Source organism: Citrus clementina, unplaced genomic scaffold (assembly GCF_000493195.1).
Source record: "Citrus clementina cultivar Clemenules unplaced genomic scaffold, Citrus_clementina_v1.0 scaffold_3, whole genome shotgun sequence".
Taxonomy (NCBI): domain Eukaryota; kingdom Viridiplantae; phylum Streptophyta; class Magnoliopsida; order Sapindales; family Rutaceae; genus Citrus; species Citrus x clementina.
Window position 1 is genome coordinate 38,863,076 of NW_006262339.1, and position 17,144 is coordinate 38,880,219.

The 17,144-nt window shown below is 34.6% G+C and overlaps 1 protein-coding gene and 1 long non-coding RNA gene across 3 annotated transcripts; both read right to left on the reverse strand.

Annotated features, from left to right (window-relative positions):
* Positions 1–2,195: 2,195 nt before the first annotated feature.
* LOC112100346 lies at positions 2,196–4,827 on the reverse strand. 2 transcript variants are annotated; one of them, XR_002906694.1, is made up of 4 exons: positions 4,439–4,827; positions 3,515–4,016; positions 3,035–3,104; positions 2,196–2,369 (listed from the first exon to the last, which is right to left on the reverse strand). It is a non-coding gene; the product is annotated as an uncharacterized LOC112100346 (long non-coding RNA). The 2 variants fall into 2 exon arrangements; XR_002906693.1 differs by having other exon boundaries at positions 2,196–2,484.
* Positions 4,828–8,243: 3,416 nt separating this feature from the next.
* Positions 8,244–15,368, reverse strand: LOC18047598. The gene is made up of 4 exons (XM_006442994.2): positions 15,325–15,368; positions 14,350–14,528; positions 9,225–9,741; positions 8,244–8,481 (listed from the first exon to the last, which is right to left on the reverse strand). Exons 3-4 carry the CDS (start codon positions 9,619–9,621, stop codon positions 8,291–8,293), a joined length of 588 nt encoding a protein of 195 aa, XP_006443057.1. The 5' UTR covers positions 9,622–9,741; positions 14,350–14,528; positions 15,325–15,368; the 3' UTR covers positions 8,244–8,290.
* Between the last annotated feature and the right edge of the window lie 1,776 nt (positions 15,369–17,144).

Here is a 17,144-nt window from a genome sequence, read left to right on the forward strand (position 1 = left end):
AAGGCTTTTAATAAAGTTCAAGGGACCAAAAATAATAATGGAAAAAAAAAATCAGTAATTAGGTTAATATTTGTAGTAGTAGTAGTAATAATAATAATAATAAAATCAATAATAAGGTTTAATATTTGTAAATAATGTGCATATAGGAGTGAATTGAGCCCAACAAATTAATAGTGGAAAATATGCTTGTATTTTAGAATCATAAATGGGTGAGATAAGAGTTTTGACTGATTATAATTCTGACTTGACGTCTTAAGTTTGTTATTGTTGTATTTTTTTAATGGTGAAAGGTTTCCCAGAAACCCTAATTCTGATTACCCCGTGGAAAATGTTTGGACCTAATTAAATTAAACTTGTCAAAATAACAAGTTTAATATTCCAAGGAGTGAGGTATATGAAGGGTTAATTTATTTGGTTCTCCATTTTGATATATTGAGGTTTGATTAATCAACAAAGAAATTATATATGGTGCGAAGGTTTCTGAATGGGAATGCTTAATTTGTAGTTTTCCAATAATGGATCATTTTCCTTATTGAAACCCCATCAATCGTGAGCGCATACGCATGATGCTTCTGTTAGGGTTCGGCCATATTCCACATTTTAAATGTGATGTATTCATATTCATTGATTATCCAATTGACTCAAAACTCCACATATATAAAGTTTTTGTAATTTGAAAAGCTGGATTTATTTTCTAAGGTTGTGACTACTTATATCAAACGGCACACTCGTCAACGAAAGGAAAATTTTCATTTTTATTGACTTTTTGAACATTTGATGGAGTTAATTGTAAAAAGTACATTTTCGAATGAATAAAAATTGATAAAGTGTTTTCTTCAAGTCTTTGGATATATAATCGAAAAGGTGATTTAGTATTAGCTAAATAGATATTGTATGTAGATTTTTTAAATTAATTATGGTTGGAATAATAGTGACATTATGCAATTAAAAAAAAAATCACTGTGTTATTCAATTACTAGAAAATTTTAATAACTAAAAAAATAGATCGTATAAACGGGGGTTTTCTCAAGTGCCTAAGATTTTTCTAAATTGATTGATGTGTCAGCATTAGAATTAGTTAGAATTAAGTAACAGGATAAAATAGAAATTTGAAATGATAAGATTCTTCTTACAATATAGCTTATAACGGGAAGAGGTAAGTAGAAATTATCCTAATATTTTATAAACAAATTGTTAATAGAAAATGTGTAATTGGCTTTATGAAATTTGGAAGTTCAATAGAAACTTCAGCTCTCAAATAGTCAAGTCTGGCGGTCTAACTAAGAAAAGGGAAATAGGGATTTGGTTTTTGGGGCAGTTAGTCGTGGCCTTTGTTCGTTCAATCAAATCGCGTCATTTGTTTAAAAAAAAATTCAGTGAATTCAAAACGCTAATATTGTTGATGTAAACAAATGTTTGTGTGTGCTGGTAGAGCATTACAGAACTAAGAAAAGTAATTTTAATTCCTTCTTTTCCAGGTTGCATTTAAAGGATCTTACCATCTGAAGGAGACACGCAATATGTTGGTAATATCCAATTGTTCTCATTGCATATACCATCCAATTCCTGCTGAATGAACAAAATAAATTAAAGATCTATGAGAGAACAATATATCAAAACATCATTCGTTTATACCTAGAAAGGTACAGAATTTAAAGGACCTCAAGATGGGTGAGGGCTGTAGATGCATACATGAAAGACCTCGAACACCGACTCTCAGACTTGACCTAGGCAACAGAGATCTGTGATCAAGAATCCCTGATCACAAGATTTCATGCAACAGCATCCTGTGCATACATGAGTTATACCCGTGTAAGTTTTGCTTATTTTCTCCCTTCTTTCTCCATTTTTGTTTTTTTTTTAAGGATGGTTTAAAAAAAATAAACCAACACTGATTTACTTCTGTGGCAGATATACTTGATGATATATGCATACTAGCAAGGAAAGAAGCAAACATTTGCTCATAGCAGTATACTGTTTCTGACATGATTATGCAAACCCTAGAAAAGCTCTAATATTTCCTTTGTAGCAAACCCAGAAAAAATTTGGTTGAATTTAAAAGTAAAATACTACTTCTAAGGTGTCTCAGATCACAATGACAAAGTAGAATGACCAAAGACGATAAATCTTAAGATCCTTCTAAGAACATTGGGGAGGAAATAAAATTAGAAATCTAATGAAAGAACTTGCCTGACATGAATTTTTATTGTTGAGAACAGCCTCTGACAATCGCTTCATTTTGATAAACTGAGATGAGCTTTGGTTCCCAAACTATTGACAAATCCTCTCATGGGCAAGACTTCCTTGGCAAATGCCATTGCTATCTTCTTCAAGAGATTCTATCTTTAGTCCCAAATCATCATCACCGCCTATGGTAATAACATAGGTAAAAGGTAATGTTATTTATATGTCACAAGCAAAGCTGTGAAAAATCCTGGAACTCCTCTGATGAGATAAATGTGAGCAGGTTTTCGACCTTTTAAGCTGGACAAAAAAAAATCCATGAGGAATAATCATTCAAGGGGTTAACAATCAAGATAATCCAGAATGCATTTTCATCAGATATTGAATTTTTCTCCTTTAATATAATAGATTTCAAGTGATGATAATTTCCAGGAGACAAGTCTTCTTTTGGTTAAATTGATAAAATATTAACCGACTTCAGGATTTAAGAGCATGAGGGTTGTTTCCCAAAGTAAAGAGTCCTATAGAATAAAAATCAGATACTGACTCTTAATTCCCAACTTTAGTTGGAAAAGATAACCTGCTCCAGACCAGACGCCCTCCTAAAATCTACTCCCGCTCCTTTCTTCCTCGTACTCGGCAATCAACCATAATTGTACATGACTACAGAATAGTTCAAAGATCAAAGAAATTACTCTACAAAACCAGAAGACATGCAAATTATCCAATTTGAAAATATGTCATCTGATACTTTAAAAAAACAAATCATAAAAAATAGAAAAGGAACAAAATAAGATCAAAAGAAACAAGGGATGAAACAAAGAACAAGAACATTAAAGCATAAACATACCATTCAGAATGGTTTGGATCCTTTTATCACACAAGGCAATATCATCCTCTAAATTATGCCGTTGGAGAGTCTGCAAACACAAATAAAGATGCAATATGATGATTTGTCTAAGGCAAATAGATGGAAGCAAGATGAAATTAAATTATGCAAGACTCCACTAAATAGATTCATTTAGGAATACAATATTGTCCCGAAATACATCAAATATAATTAGATATACACTTGATCTAAAATCTTAAGTTGATTAGTAAGGCCCAACTATAGTATTTGAGCTCTAACATGCCCCCCTCATGTGCAACGCACGTGAGGTGAACACAAATACAACTTAATATTTGCTTAATTAATGATAAGGGAGAATTTAATTATAAGAAAACATGGTCAAACTAACATGAATGCTAGGTTCAGTTACTGCTTAAGCTGATAGGAAAGGGCTTAATGAAAGTTACAAAAAGACACAATCTAGAGTCGGTGGATTTCTACCGTGTGATCGCATTATTTGCTAGGTTCCATGCCATTGCCATTTGTCAGAGGTGGCACTTGCCATCTTAAAAACTAGCTTCGTAGGTCATATTGCTGATAGTCCTTTAAGAGCTCAACATCCACTTTATTTTCTTCCAATACCCTATTTCCATCTATTGTGGGGTCACGACAAAATGCAGCAGTAGCTTCATGTACAGAAACACAATTAAGCCTGCATTGAAATCGTTGTTTGCATGAGTCAAAAGAAATAAGCATACCAATTCATTCCTCCTGCTAGGAAGAACTCTCAATGCAGTTTGTGACTTTTTCCCTTTGAGGCTATGCTGTTTTGTAGTCTGTCAGTATCTTTGAAGTAGGATTGATCAGTGACCACAGAACAATCACCTATTGGCTTGCCATATTCATCTGAATGAATCATATCACTGGTAGCTTACAAATTTGGAGAATTTTCACCTTTGTATTCAGTAATGCAAAGCATCCTCACTGAGCCAGCTATCTGAACCTGCAAACCCAAAGATTGGTTCACATGACTTAAATATGATTAAAAGAGAGAGAAGCTAAAAAAAATTCTCTCTTTAGGAGGTCCCTAAACACGATATGATGGAACTCATTCCTGTGCCATGAGTTTAGCTTAGATTCCTAATTATAAACTTTTACGCATGTTCATCAGTCCATTTATATTTTTAACAAACCTTCTTCATTGGCCAATTCAAGCTTGTTTATTCTACGTGCATTAGCAATCTTCATGTTAAACCATTGAGAACGATTTCATAAGAGAAATATGTGCTCTATACATACATATATACAAACACACACACACACCATTCTATACTAGCTCAATGATCAAAATCATTTTTAAGAGAAAAGTTAGCAAATAATGTTATGCTAAAGATCATGTTGCTGAACAGCATAAATAAATCAAACCTTAGTGTTACTGCTGGCTGTGCCATTTAAATCACTCCTTAAAGAGGACGTCATTGTTTATTGGCGATCATCAACTTGGACTGTAGTGTCAGTATTGTGTCAGTATTATTGCCTATTTCTTCATTTGGAGGAGCATCCACATTCACACTACATGGCCCATCAAAATCACCAGATAAACCATTTATGGAACATCCATTCTTGTTGGTCCGTAATCTTTTCTTGTTGGTCTGCATTGGTGATTTAGTAATTGTATTTGCGCTGCTTCCAGTCAACTTTTCTATGTAGCTCCCTACATGAGATCCTTCTTGGTTATCATGAATTTCTGGCTGACGAGGTTCTTCTGTCCTCTTAGAGTTAGTCACATTTATTCTTCCCGATGCTGACTGGTGATCTTTAGCACCATTGGAAAGCACTTCTCTGGACAGCACAAGAATAACATATCAATAAATCAGATCCAGTACACTCTCTAAAATCAAAAGTCGAAAATGATGCCACCGGGATAATTAAAATAATAGTAATATGAATATGTATGGTTTCTTTAATGGATAGAACTACTCAAGCCTTCCATTTCTACCAATCCAGCTAAACCAGGTCAATATAACTAATATAGCGGCTGAACTGACTTAACCTCTGCGGTGCAGCAGGGTCATACAAGGAATCTAGAAAATGGGTTGATTTTATGAATGCTTCCGTATATAAGATGACTGAGGCATAAAGAACCAGCAGAGTTCCTGGAAGAGCATATCTTACAAAAAAAGTTCTCTCATCCATTATCAATCATTAGTTTCTTGTTAAAGGAGAAATGATCATCTGATGCATGAAGTTATCTATCTCTTCAACATGAACAAATTCCCTAAAGACAGAAACAGAGGGAGAGAAGAAACCATCCAATAGAAACCATTCAACAGCAATCATATGTGATGACTTACCAACCAAGACTGTCAAATTAAAAGGACAAATCATTCACTTAAGGTAGCATTTACATTTTGGATTGGAGTAGGAATCCCGAGGAGTGAGAATTCTGGGATTGGGAGTGTGGAGTGGAAGTGGGTGCAGGCTGTTTACTTACACTGAAATAAGAGTATGGAATCGAAATCGGAATCCAATTTATATGTTTTCTTTGTCTTGGATTGTGAGTAAATAATTTCAAATTATAGTTTTACCCTTATTTAAAGAATTGTAGCTTTTAATTACAAAATTAATAAAAAAATATTTGAAAAATAAAATATATATTTTATTACACTTGTAAATTAATAATAATTTTTATTAATATTCTTAATTATGTAAATTAAAAATTATTGATAATAGAAACACAAATGAAACATTATTATTAATACTATAGTACAAAATTAATATTTTCTTAGAATAAACTATTTGTTTTTATTAATATTAAATAAATATAATATTATTATTTTTAATAAATATATTAATATTATATTTTCAAATAAAGATAATATATAGTAATATTAATAATTCTCTATGAATAATATAATATTATTTTTAGGTAATTTTAACTTAGAATTAATGTAAATTATTATTTTTAACTAAATATAATAATATTATATTTAAATGAGTTTAATAGTATTATTCTTAATAAATGCAATTTATAAAATAATATAATAATATTATTTAACTAAATAAGAATTTTTTTTTTTTATTAAATGTAATTATATTAAATTTAATAAAAGAAGGGTAAAAAAAGAAGAGGTGGGAGTGGGAATCCCACTCCCCACTCCCCAGTCCAAAAATGGGTCGCCACTTAACGGGATTCCCACTCTTCTCTTAAAATATGTATCTAAACACTGGGAGGAATCCACACTCCTCGCTCCCACTCCAATAAGTAAACGTAGCATAAAACACAGAGAAAGGGGGAAGGGGGGAACGGGCCGGACAAAGGGAAAAAAAAATAAAGATACTTCAAGAACACCCTAACAGAAGCTGAAAACTTGCAAGGGTTGAACCTCTATGAGGAAATCCAACATTGCAAGGAAAGGTTTCTCCTCAATGGGTGTTCATGATTGAACATAGATATTACGGAGATGAAAGAGTTCCATGTATTGTAAGACTGCAGATTGGTTCCAACAATTTGGAAGAGTTGTAGGGCTGAGAATAAATCCCTTTCAAATGAATGTGATTCAGATATTTAAATATTCAATTTTATGTGATCAAAGAAAACTGCTTCCTTGCCCAAAATGCAACTACCAATGAGTTCATGAATATTAACTATTTAGTTTGAAATTTTCAGCATCCAAACAATGTATATTTAGTCAAGTGAACCCAACAGTTATACCTCGTTTCGGTCCATACTCCCCTGACTTTGATGGCTTCAGTGTTGCACAAACTTTGAGATATTGGTCATACATCACAAGAAGTAAAAGCTTCAAAGAGTCAATGTTGAAGGCTTGCTAAGTTGTATTCTGAATTTCTTTGGCATGCCACTAGGATAAATTACTAGGTCTCATATGATTTTTTCAAAAGTGGCCACAAAGAAGACAGACTACCAAATAGAGCTTCAAGCTCCTTGAGTGTAATTCATTTTTAATGAGAATAGAAAACCAATTAAATAAGATTTGAAATTTTTTTATCAGAACCCACTCAATGCAGATGAATTTTAAGTTTTATATCCCAAAGAATAGGGATGATAAGAAAAACTACACACCTAGAAAGCCAATCTGACATTATTCCAACATAAGGAAGCAGATGAAAGTAATCGACAACCTGAGTAACTGTCCATTTCCCAGAACTTTTTGTGACTAAAGGGCCCTGCAAACTACTTAAATTGAAGAACAAGATCATCAGGAAACTTGCAGCAAATTAGAATAATAAATTTATCAGAATCTTAATCATTTGTAATCCTCTACTGTATCCATTTGAGGTCCAAGAACTATTTCTGCAAATCCACTAATCCAAAATTTATTTACTGTTATCCTTGCTTGTAGGAGAAGCAGCATACCCGATGCTTCTTCTAGTTAGAATGGAAAAAGGAAGAGATTCAAAGCACCACCAAATAATCATCCAAAAACCATATCTTCCATTTTCTTTCAGTATGAGGATAAGGTCAATCACTCTTCACAGAGTATTAGAAAAATATATATTTTATTTTTCTTTCAGTTATTATGAGGATCAGATCAATGCAGTGAAACAAGTGTCCGACCCCTGAGCTATGCAGACACTCCACAAAGGAAAATCATAGTTTATTATGTCCCAAGCTATTAAACAGTTTCACATAAGCACAAACATACAACTTGTTTGGAGACAAGGACAGTGTTACCACTCTGATGATAGAAGAAACCAACAGAAAAAATGTAGTTCACAGATTCAAACCGTATGACTCTAATGGCTAGGAAGATGTAAAAATTGTCAAAACCTTAATGCTTACAGCTCAATTAATTTCATTTTTAGTTGTTAATTTTCACATCATGATAGCAAGTACATATTGTATGACAACACCCATTACCATGTGAGCAATTTATTGGTACCTAATGAAAATAGCAGCATGAGGCAGGACCAATATGCAACATTCTCTGTGGTCAAGTCTAACCACCAAAAGTAAGTTTCTAACATCATCATTTAAAGTTATATACAGGCTGTTAGTTAAACCAAACCGCATCCGTAGTCATAAATTTGAGTCAACCCTATAAAAAGAAAAATAAATAAAACTTCTTCTTTTGGTCGTTTCTTTGTCCAGCAGGTAACACTATCCATATGCAATGCAGCAATGGCCACGAAAGTTTAAATGTTCAAAGCAACGTAGCACAACTTAAAATAAAAATGAATTTTGATAAAAAATAACCAGTGGATAAATCTAGTCTACAAACAAGACTTAAAAAACAAAAATAGAGTTGTTACATGCTAACTAAAAAAGGGTAGATTAGAACCGGAGCTGTCAATAGCATCTCTAATTGGAATTTCAAAAACATCATCATTTTTGGACTCTTTGCATTGCAATATGTAAAACCTAGCCATTGTCTTTTCCTTACGTAGAGAATATGCAACATCGCTCCTGTTAATGATAAGTTCGTTTTGATTAATTCCTTTTCCATCTACAATAACCATATTCAACCATCAGCAAGTCTTTTTGAAGTGTAAAAACAAAAGAGCAAAAATTTAATTATAAATATTCAAAACCAGTCAAGGACACAGCATTTGATAGGGGAGGCCAGAGTATCTCACTATTCATTGGGACATAGACAGTTAATTAATTCATAATGTTCGAATGTTGAAAACTTGGCTCAGTGAAAATGCACATGAAATAAAACTCCAGAAGTTAAGATCCTCAAAAACTAAGTCATTGAATGAATTTAAAAGTTAAATACATTGTTTATAAGCTGAAACAACTCTAACTGCAGACTAACTTGCTCAGAATACCCTAATAATGGCTGCTTCCAAAAGAGAATTTATATGCTTCATGTCAGATGTCTAATAGTCAATATATAATCAGTTGAGGAAATAAACAAGTTTCCAAATAGAAGTGTTTCAAAATTATCAAGGCCTTCCATTGAGTCTCTCCCAACACAGGAACAGGTAGTTTACCTTGGAGTTCTTATAGCATGATGAAATTATTCAACAGTTCAACAGCTCTAAATGCCAATCTCTGAAATGTTATTTGAGGCAACTGAATCACATTCAAGTTTCTTTTTCTCATATAATATGAAAAATACTAATCAAGAAATGTTTTTACCATTCATACAGTTGAAAAAGTTATCAATCGATCTTATATCAACTGTACGTCCACATTTACTGATTTATTTATCTATCTATGTAATGTATTCAGAAGATAGCATACCTGTTGCTTCCTTAACAGCTGAAAATGCAACTTGCTGAAGGGTATCTTCATTCACAGCATCTTCAAAAAAATTTCTAGTAACTTTTATCTTTTTCCTTTTTTGTTTTCCCTCTGACATAGCTTCTGAAATGCAACTAGAGACATCCAAATCTTTTTCAATCAGTGAAAAAACCCCCTCAGTCATGGAATTATGTTTCAAAAAGCAATTCTCCTTCCTTGAGTCAATTAGAAGAACCGCAACTTTAGAAATTGGCCACCCCTCTGCGCTTGGAATATCTTTTGATGCATCTAGACTGTTGGATATATCACATGCATCCATAATTTTCTTCTCCGTCACTGAAAGCTGTTTGTCTGGGTCATCCAATTCAGAATCATTGGATCTTTGCAAAAGCTTCATATGTGCCAACAAAGTTGGCTTCCACAGCTAATTTGGAAAATGACTCAAAACCTTCAAATTTCAGCTGCCGATGTTGTTTTATGTGGTAATAGTTGTTTTTAGCAACACCACAGTATGTACCTAAATGAGATAAATATACCAAAAAGAAAAATGAAAAATGTTAAAAAGAGTAAACCATAATAACCTACCATTGGAATGATTGAGAAATAAGCGAAACTATTTTACTGGAAATTATTATTATTTTTTTTTATTGGCATGTATTGCGTTTAAATTAAACAATAATGCAGTGGGTATTAGCTAAACTTGATTTATTTATTTATTTTTTTATAGGAAACAAAGAAACTAGTATTAACAAGAACAATAATTACAAAATGTGCACAAGGAGTCCACAAAGAAAGAAGCCCCCAAAAGATCACTAGCAGATCTATACAGTTGAATGCTAATCAAATGACAATACAAGCATAGGATCCAAAAGATTATGAAAGCTTTACAACAAAAACATAACAAAAAACACAGAATTAAGCCAACACTCCTTCCCAGTTTAGATGAATGGGGAAGAAAGAAGAATCTTGAAATTCCTTAGTAACCGCGGCCAAAAGAGAAGCTAATAATCGCTCTTTTTCCCACAAAAGTATGATATCTTCTTCTGAATCTTCAAAAATACTTCTATTTCTTTCAATCCAAATCACCCAAAAAGTGGTCAACTGAACATTTCCACAGGCACTCTAGCCTTTTCACCTTTCCCAAAAGCATAAATAAACTCTGAAAGCACAGACATACCAGAAGCTGGCATCACCCAAGAGATTTCAGCTGCCTGAAACTATCTATTCCACAGCTGGACAGCATTGTCACAATACAAAAACAAATGATCCGTCCTTTTGCCGTTTCTCTTGCACATGACACACCGACAAGGACACAAACACACATTAGGATTCCGCCTTTGAATAATGTTACCAGTACTAAGTTTACCAAAAGCGAATGACCAAGAAAAAATTTGAACTTTACTTGGGAATTTGGCTTTCCAAATCATATGGGCCGGCTGAAAGGTCAAAAGAACTTGATCATCAATCAACTTATCGAAAAAGGATTTGCAAGAAAAGTGTTAGGTCCATGAAAACTTATGTTAGGCGCAAACATAAAGGGGCAGGGGCTGTTTAGTAATTTTAGGGGCAGGGGCAATTTAGTAACTTTATTATTAATTAGGGTTTAGCTATAAATAAGAGATTATGGAGTCATTTAGGGTTTATGTTGAGTTTTGTCTGGTATTAGGAACCATTAGGAGTTTTGGGAGAGATTGACCTACCTCTCGAATTGTAGGTCAGGATTGATTGTTTGTTTCTTTTGATTTAATCAATAAAAGTTAGCCCTAATTTAGCCCTAAGTCCTATCAAAGTGGTATCAGAGCAAGAATCCTGAGACAATGGCAGCGAAGAAAGTGGACGCGCTTGAAGAAAAATTGGAAGCAGAGGTCAGATCACTCAAGGCTACGATTGATGAGCAATTCAACACCGTTCAACAACAATTTTCATCTCTTGAAGCCATGCTGTTGAAATTGACGGAACTCCACCTCAACCCTCCTCCGGCAGCATCGAGGGGCCATGGCGGTGTGGCAGGAGAAGGATCCGGGGTTACGAAACCCGTGGTAGGCGACGGCGCAGAAATCAGAGTGACCGGGCTCGGCGACTCGGGGGCGTTTGGGGGTGAGGCACAACCTGGACAGGCGGAATTTGGGCCCGAGCAGGGAGGACTTGGGTCTGAACAGGTTGGATTTGGGGGCGGTAGGCCAGGAGGAGGGATTTCTGGTGAGAAAGGGAGCGGTTATGGCCGAAATACGGCTGGGCAAGGGAATCCAGCCCACTATGGTGCTGGGCAAGCAGAATTTTGGGCTGGATCTTTAGGATTTGCAGACACTGGAGTAGACTGGGGAGGTTGGAGACCTCCGATGGCACGAAATTGGGCGGGTCAGACTCAATTTGGAGTAGATTCTAGGGTAAGGAAACTGAAAATGCCTATTTTTGAAGGCGAGGATGCCTATGGATGGGTGTATAGGGCAGAGCGCTATTTCGCCATTAATGGACTCTCAGAAAGGGAAAAATTGATGGCGGCGGCGTTATGCTTGGAGGGAAAGGCCCTTGCGTGGTTTCAATGGCGAGAACAACGACAACCAATGAGGTCGTGGGGTGAATTTAAGGATCGGCTGTTGGAGAGGTTTCAGGCCACTCAAGAGGGAGGTTTGCATGAACAGTTTTTTGCTCTGACCCAGGAGAGAACGGTTATGGAGTATAGGGAGAAGTTTGAGTTGCTATCAGGGCGTCTAGGGGGGCTTCCAGAGGCGGTGTTGGAAGGGAATTTTATGAAGGGACTGAAGCTAGAAATCCGAGCCTCGCTACGCTTGCTAAGGCCGAGAGGGTTAGGGGAGTCAATGGAGTTGGCACAGATGATTGAGGATAAGAACACAATAGAACGGATTAATAGGAGCAGTTTAGTCGATTTTTCATATCGAAATAACACACCATTGGTAGGACAGAAAACTCAGACTTTGGGGTTTCAGCGAGAGTTCCAAAATACACTATCGGGAGGCCAGAAAATGCAAATGATGGGTTTACAGAGAGATTCCCAAAGGGATCGGGTTAGTGGGGCACGACTAGGGGTGACTTTCAAACGCCTCACAGAGACAGAGATTCAAGATAAGAGGGCGAAGGGGGTGTGTTTTCGATGCGATGAGAAATTTTCACCAGGGCATCGATGTAAGGATAAATCACTACAAGTCCTGACTGTGTGTGACGAGGAAGAAGGCGAGGAAGAAGAGGCAGCAGTTTTCTAGATTTCACCTTGAGGACAAGGTGTCTTTTTGGGAGGGGAGTAATGTTAGGTCCATGAAAACTTATGTTAGGCGCAAATATAAAGGGGCAGGGGCTGTTTAGTAATTTTAGGGGCAGGGGCAATTTAGTAACTTTATTATTAATTAGGGTTTAGCTATAAATAAGAGATTATGGAGTCATTTAGGGTTTATGTTGAGTTTTGTCTGGTATTAGGAACCATTAGGAGTTTTGGGAGAGATTGACCTACCTCTCGAATTGTAGGTCAGGATTGATTGTTTGTTTCTTTTGATTTAATCAATAAAAGTTAGCCCTAATTTAGCCCTAAGTCCTATCAAAAAGATCCTTGAAGGACTTAGCTTCCAAATTCTTTTATCCTCTACCATAACACTAACTGAAACATTCTCCAATAAAGCCAAAAGAGTAGCACAAAACTTCTTGATTTATTTACAGTTAAGTTTCTTTGGCCCTCAAAATCTTCAAGCTTTTACTTGACATGGCTAGTTATTGGCTGATATGACAATGATAGCAACCCATTAATGAAATATGTTTGTCTAGCTTGCCTTCTCATTATTTATTTATTTTTAAGATTCAAAGAACAGATCAAAATGGAATTGAAAACTTTAATAAGAGGTTCTAAATAGCAAGGTTAAGGATCATCGACAAAACAGGGAGACATTTATCAAATTTCGTGAATTAAGTGCGGACTCAAAAAAAAAAAAAATGCCAAGGTTTCTTAGGGAAATGGCTGTTGAAGAAGGTCTGTGCTACATCACCACTCAATCAAAGCTCTTATACAGCCTCCAACACATGGCACATAGATCTAACACAAGCAAAACTGCAAGTTACACGATGTAACTTGGTTAATATGATGGGTTTGTTTCGAACTCACAACCTTCGAGTAACCACTCAACCTCAAACCTTAAGCTAATAGCTAAGGGCATAAGCTCTAATTAGTTAGATATGATTGTTTATTATATTCTCTTATTCGAAGTAAAGATGGTATCAAAATGGATGGAATTTCAATATTGTGGTTAAAGAGGTTTTTTACATTCTCTTATTCGAAGTAAAGATTGTATCAAAATGGATGGGATTTCAATATGGTGGTTAAAGATCTAATCACTGTTTTTGGAAAAATTCTTTTCTGTTGATGTGCATTATGTTGTAAGCAATAAGAACCAAATTTGATTTTGGGAGGATAAGGGGATTGAGGATCACATTTTAGCTTAATATTTCCTTGGCCCTATCAACCATCTAACTTAGCTAATGTTTCCATATCTTTATTTTATTTAATTATTTATTTATTTTAAATAGTACATAAATGTAAACTAAATGCTGCAGAATTTACCTAAATCTCACCCCAAGAGATCTTACCAGGTGACCACCTAATAGCCACAACAAGAATCCAAAACCCAAATCATGACATGCTCCGAAAAGTCAGAACGACTAAATTAACTAAAGCAATAAATACTGGCTTTGGTATATCTGAAAGCAGATACGCATACATTTTTCGTCATTCTGAAAACAAATGAAAATCATGCAAAGCCTCCCATAACAGAATGATACTAGATGGACATTCAAGTGATGACCTTAAATCTACTCCACTGAGGCTCATAAAATACAACTCCAGTATCATTTTCACCGAGAGAACCAAAAAATATTTAGAACCATATCCCGACATGATTTACTAAAACGAGTAATAATAAAGTTAATATAAATAATCTGATAGTTTCTGAAGATGTTAAAGTCAACAAATAAAAAGATATGAAATAGAAAGACTGCTCGTGCAACAAACAAGAAAATTAATCATTCAATCCAACAAAAAACATGGTAGTTTGAGAAGAGTCGCAATGAAGCCTTAAAAAGAGGAAGCCAAAATGCAAGATCAAACAAAGCATGGAAAGACCACCTGTTTTGCAACAGACTGCTGTAGAGATTCAGATGGAGTGTCTCGCGAGGAAGGTCTTGCTGGTAGCAATGGATCAACCAAGTAATCCAATAATAAAAGGACTGTGTCTTCAGTCGCACATAAATCTGAAGCAGACATCATTCAGTTCTTTCCAAGCACAACTCTACTCATATTAATATCTGTATTAGAAAAGCAAATACCAAGATTCGGGTTTACACTCAAAGCTTTATCAAAGAAGTCCAAGAAATTCTGATATGCATTTATGTCACAGTCCACCATGAAAGCATGTGTAATTGTCCAATTATGCAAATTTCTCGCTTTTCATTGCTTATCAAAAGAAAAAAGGGAAAAAAATGCCTTTCCTTTATAGCTTCCGCACCCAAGCTAAGTCCAACAATAGAGATGATATATAAAATATAAAAAATTATGCACACCCATACATTGTATTATTTTCTCAGTCATCTTTTTCTCCCAAGAAACTTAAAAAATAAAAAATAAAAAATACAATAAAATAAAATCTTGCTAAGCCATTCTCCAGAAAAAATTAACTTTTTTCCCCAAACAGACCATCAAATTCCTAATATGAAACTTTGAGGTAAAATTATTCAATGCTCTAGATATATGCAGAATAAAATTAAACTTTAAATCTTTTAATTAATTTCCTTTCACAGCATTTTACCTTTTAGCAATTAAAACAAACATAAGCACAGGCTTAAGTCTCAGTTTACCAAACATATAATCTAATATTATCCAACAAAAGGAAAAAAAAAAAGGGGTTAAAAAAGAAAAAAACTCAAATGAGCCGCGCAATAAACCCAGATGGTGAACTTAAAAGTTTTATGATCAAGGTTTAAGCAAAAACCCAAAACCCAACAAAGAACTGAAAATGGGTAGTAAAAATTCAACTATGGTTTCGGAATTCTGAAAATGAGAACAATGTGAATGAGTAATTAAAAGAGTGTGAAGGTGAATTACCAATTCCCGATATAAGAAACTTGACGGCTCTCAGAGCATTTTTGTGAGACTTGGTGGACGTCGCAGAGTCTGTTCTGCATAAAAGCCTGTGAAAGGCGCAATGTGCGTTTTTTGGGCGCCAAGGTATCAAACATTTAGGTCCCTAATTTTCAGAACAATTACAATGATACCTTGTTTATTACTTTTTCAATAAGGTCCCTACATTGGTTTTATATAAAGGTGGCCAATGGGCCGGGCGGCACGTGGCACGGCACGGCACGCACGTGGGCCGTGCTGGGTCTAAAATTTTAGGCACGCGGGCCTTAAAGCACGGCACGATTAGAGATGGGCCAAAGCACGGTACACGAAAAAGCACGTAATAAGCACGGTTCATTAGTGGGCTAGCACGCGGCCCGTGAGCCATTAATAGCACGTGGGCCAAAATATATCTAAGTAAATTTTTTTAACAAAAAGTAAATATAAAATGTTATGAAATTAAATGTTTTAATATATTTTTTAGCATAGACTTTTAAAAATTAATTTAAATCATTAAATCTTAGTTTAAATAAATGATTTGTTATATTAATATTTTGTAGTTATGACTTATTGTAATGATTATTCGAGGATTGTATTTTTAATTTTAATTAATTATTATTATGATCTATGGAATTAAATTTAATTAAATTTATGTATTGTTGTGTTATGAATTATGATTGATTATTGTGAAATAAAATATATAGTTGTGAAATTGTGATAAACTAATAATAAAATGTTAATTGCTCTCTTAATAAAAATTAATATGATTATGATTGTGAATATTATTATTATTATTATTATTATTATGTTAGTGGGCTTAAAAAAGCACGTCAGGCACGTGGGCTTGAATAAAGCACGCTAGGCACGTGGGTTTTTTTAAGCATGCTACACACGTGGGCTTTTTTAAGCACGCTAAAAAAAAAAAAGTTGGTGGGCTTTTTTTGAGCACGGCCCACGGCACGGCACGAGCGGGCTCGTGCCGTGGGCCGTGCCGGGCTCAATTGACAAAAATGTAAGCACAGCCCACCAATTTAATGGGCCGTGCCGTGCCGGCCCACCAGCCCTTGTGGGCCGATAGTTGGTGGCCGGCACGGCCCATTGGCCATAGTTAGTTTTATAGGAGAAGCAAAAATTCATTAATAAAGCTAAATTAGCCAATATTATTACATCTTAGGCAAGATCGAGCTCGGATACGATATTTATATTCTATATAGCCATAACAGGACCTAAGAGTTAAGAGTCAATTACGATAATGCCTAAAACACGAAACTGACATGATCACTATGATTTTTCTAAATTAAAAAAAGGCACATTAATATTTTATGATATACGAGGTATTGTAGATGATGACCATGTTCATGGTAAAAAAAAAAATTGATGACATTAAACTAATATTTAGTGCACGAATGTTTTTAGATCTAATTTAGTTTTACTCATCTCACATATTGTAGATGATAATTGAGTTCATAGTAAAAAGTGATTTATTGTAGTGCACATTAAGACAACACAATAATGTCACGACAGTTTAATATCTCAACAAATAAATTCAGATATATTAAATCAGTAAAAATATTATATGTGATAAAAGACAATAAAATAATAAAATCTCCTAAAAATTAGAATTATAAAAAAATACTTTATAACATGATTTAATAGTAACATAGATGAACCTCTATCCTAAACCATCGAAACTCTCTACTCCGCCATAAGAACATACATAACTGAACTCCACTACATACATTAATTCTTGATCCAGACAACCAACCGTGGATTTTGATTTGACAGGGATCATAATAGAGAAATTA